Below are 244 nucleotides of genomic sequence, written 5' to 3' on the forward strand. Positions count from 1 at the left end.
GCGGGGCAGCGGCGCCACCAGCAGCGCCACACGTCGTCCCGCTTCGCGCAGTGATGGATGAGCACGAACAGCCCTAGCGTCACGCAGAAAGCTCCGTACAGGCAGCTGAAGACCATGTCCAGCATGTGACCCTGCGACACGGCCAGGGCCCCGAAGGCCCAGGTGGCCGCGAACAGGAACAGCGTGAAGGCGGCGGCGCGCAGCTGGGCCTTGAGCGGGTGCTCATTCTGCAGCAGCGAGGCGG

The 244-nt window shown here is 68.4% G+C and overlaps 1 protein-coding gene across 1 annotated transcript in view; it reads right to left on the reverse strand.

The window, feature by feature from the left end:
• Positions 1–244, reverse strand: part of ADGRA1 (adhesion G protein-coupled receptor A1) — an 11,658-nt gene that overhangs the window by 768 nt on the left and 10,646 nt on the right. Inside the window, exon 5 of the mRNA XM_025047513.1 lies at positions 1–244. This exon is cut by the window's right edge and continues 197 nt beyond it. Coding sequence (XP_024903281.1) covers positions 1–244 — 244 coding nt within the window.

Source organism: Pteropus alecto, unplaced genomic scaffold, assembly GCF_000325575.1.
Source record: "Pteropus alecto unplaced genomic scaffold, ASM32557v1 scaffold74, whole genome shotgun sequence".
Taxonomy (NCBI): Eukaryota; Metazoa; Chordata; class Mammalia; order Chiroptera; family Pteropodidae; genus Pteropus; species Pteropus alecto.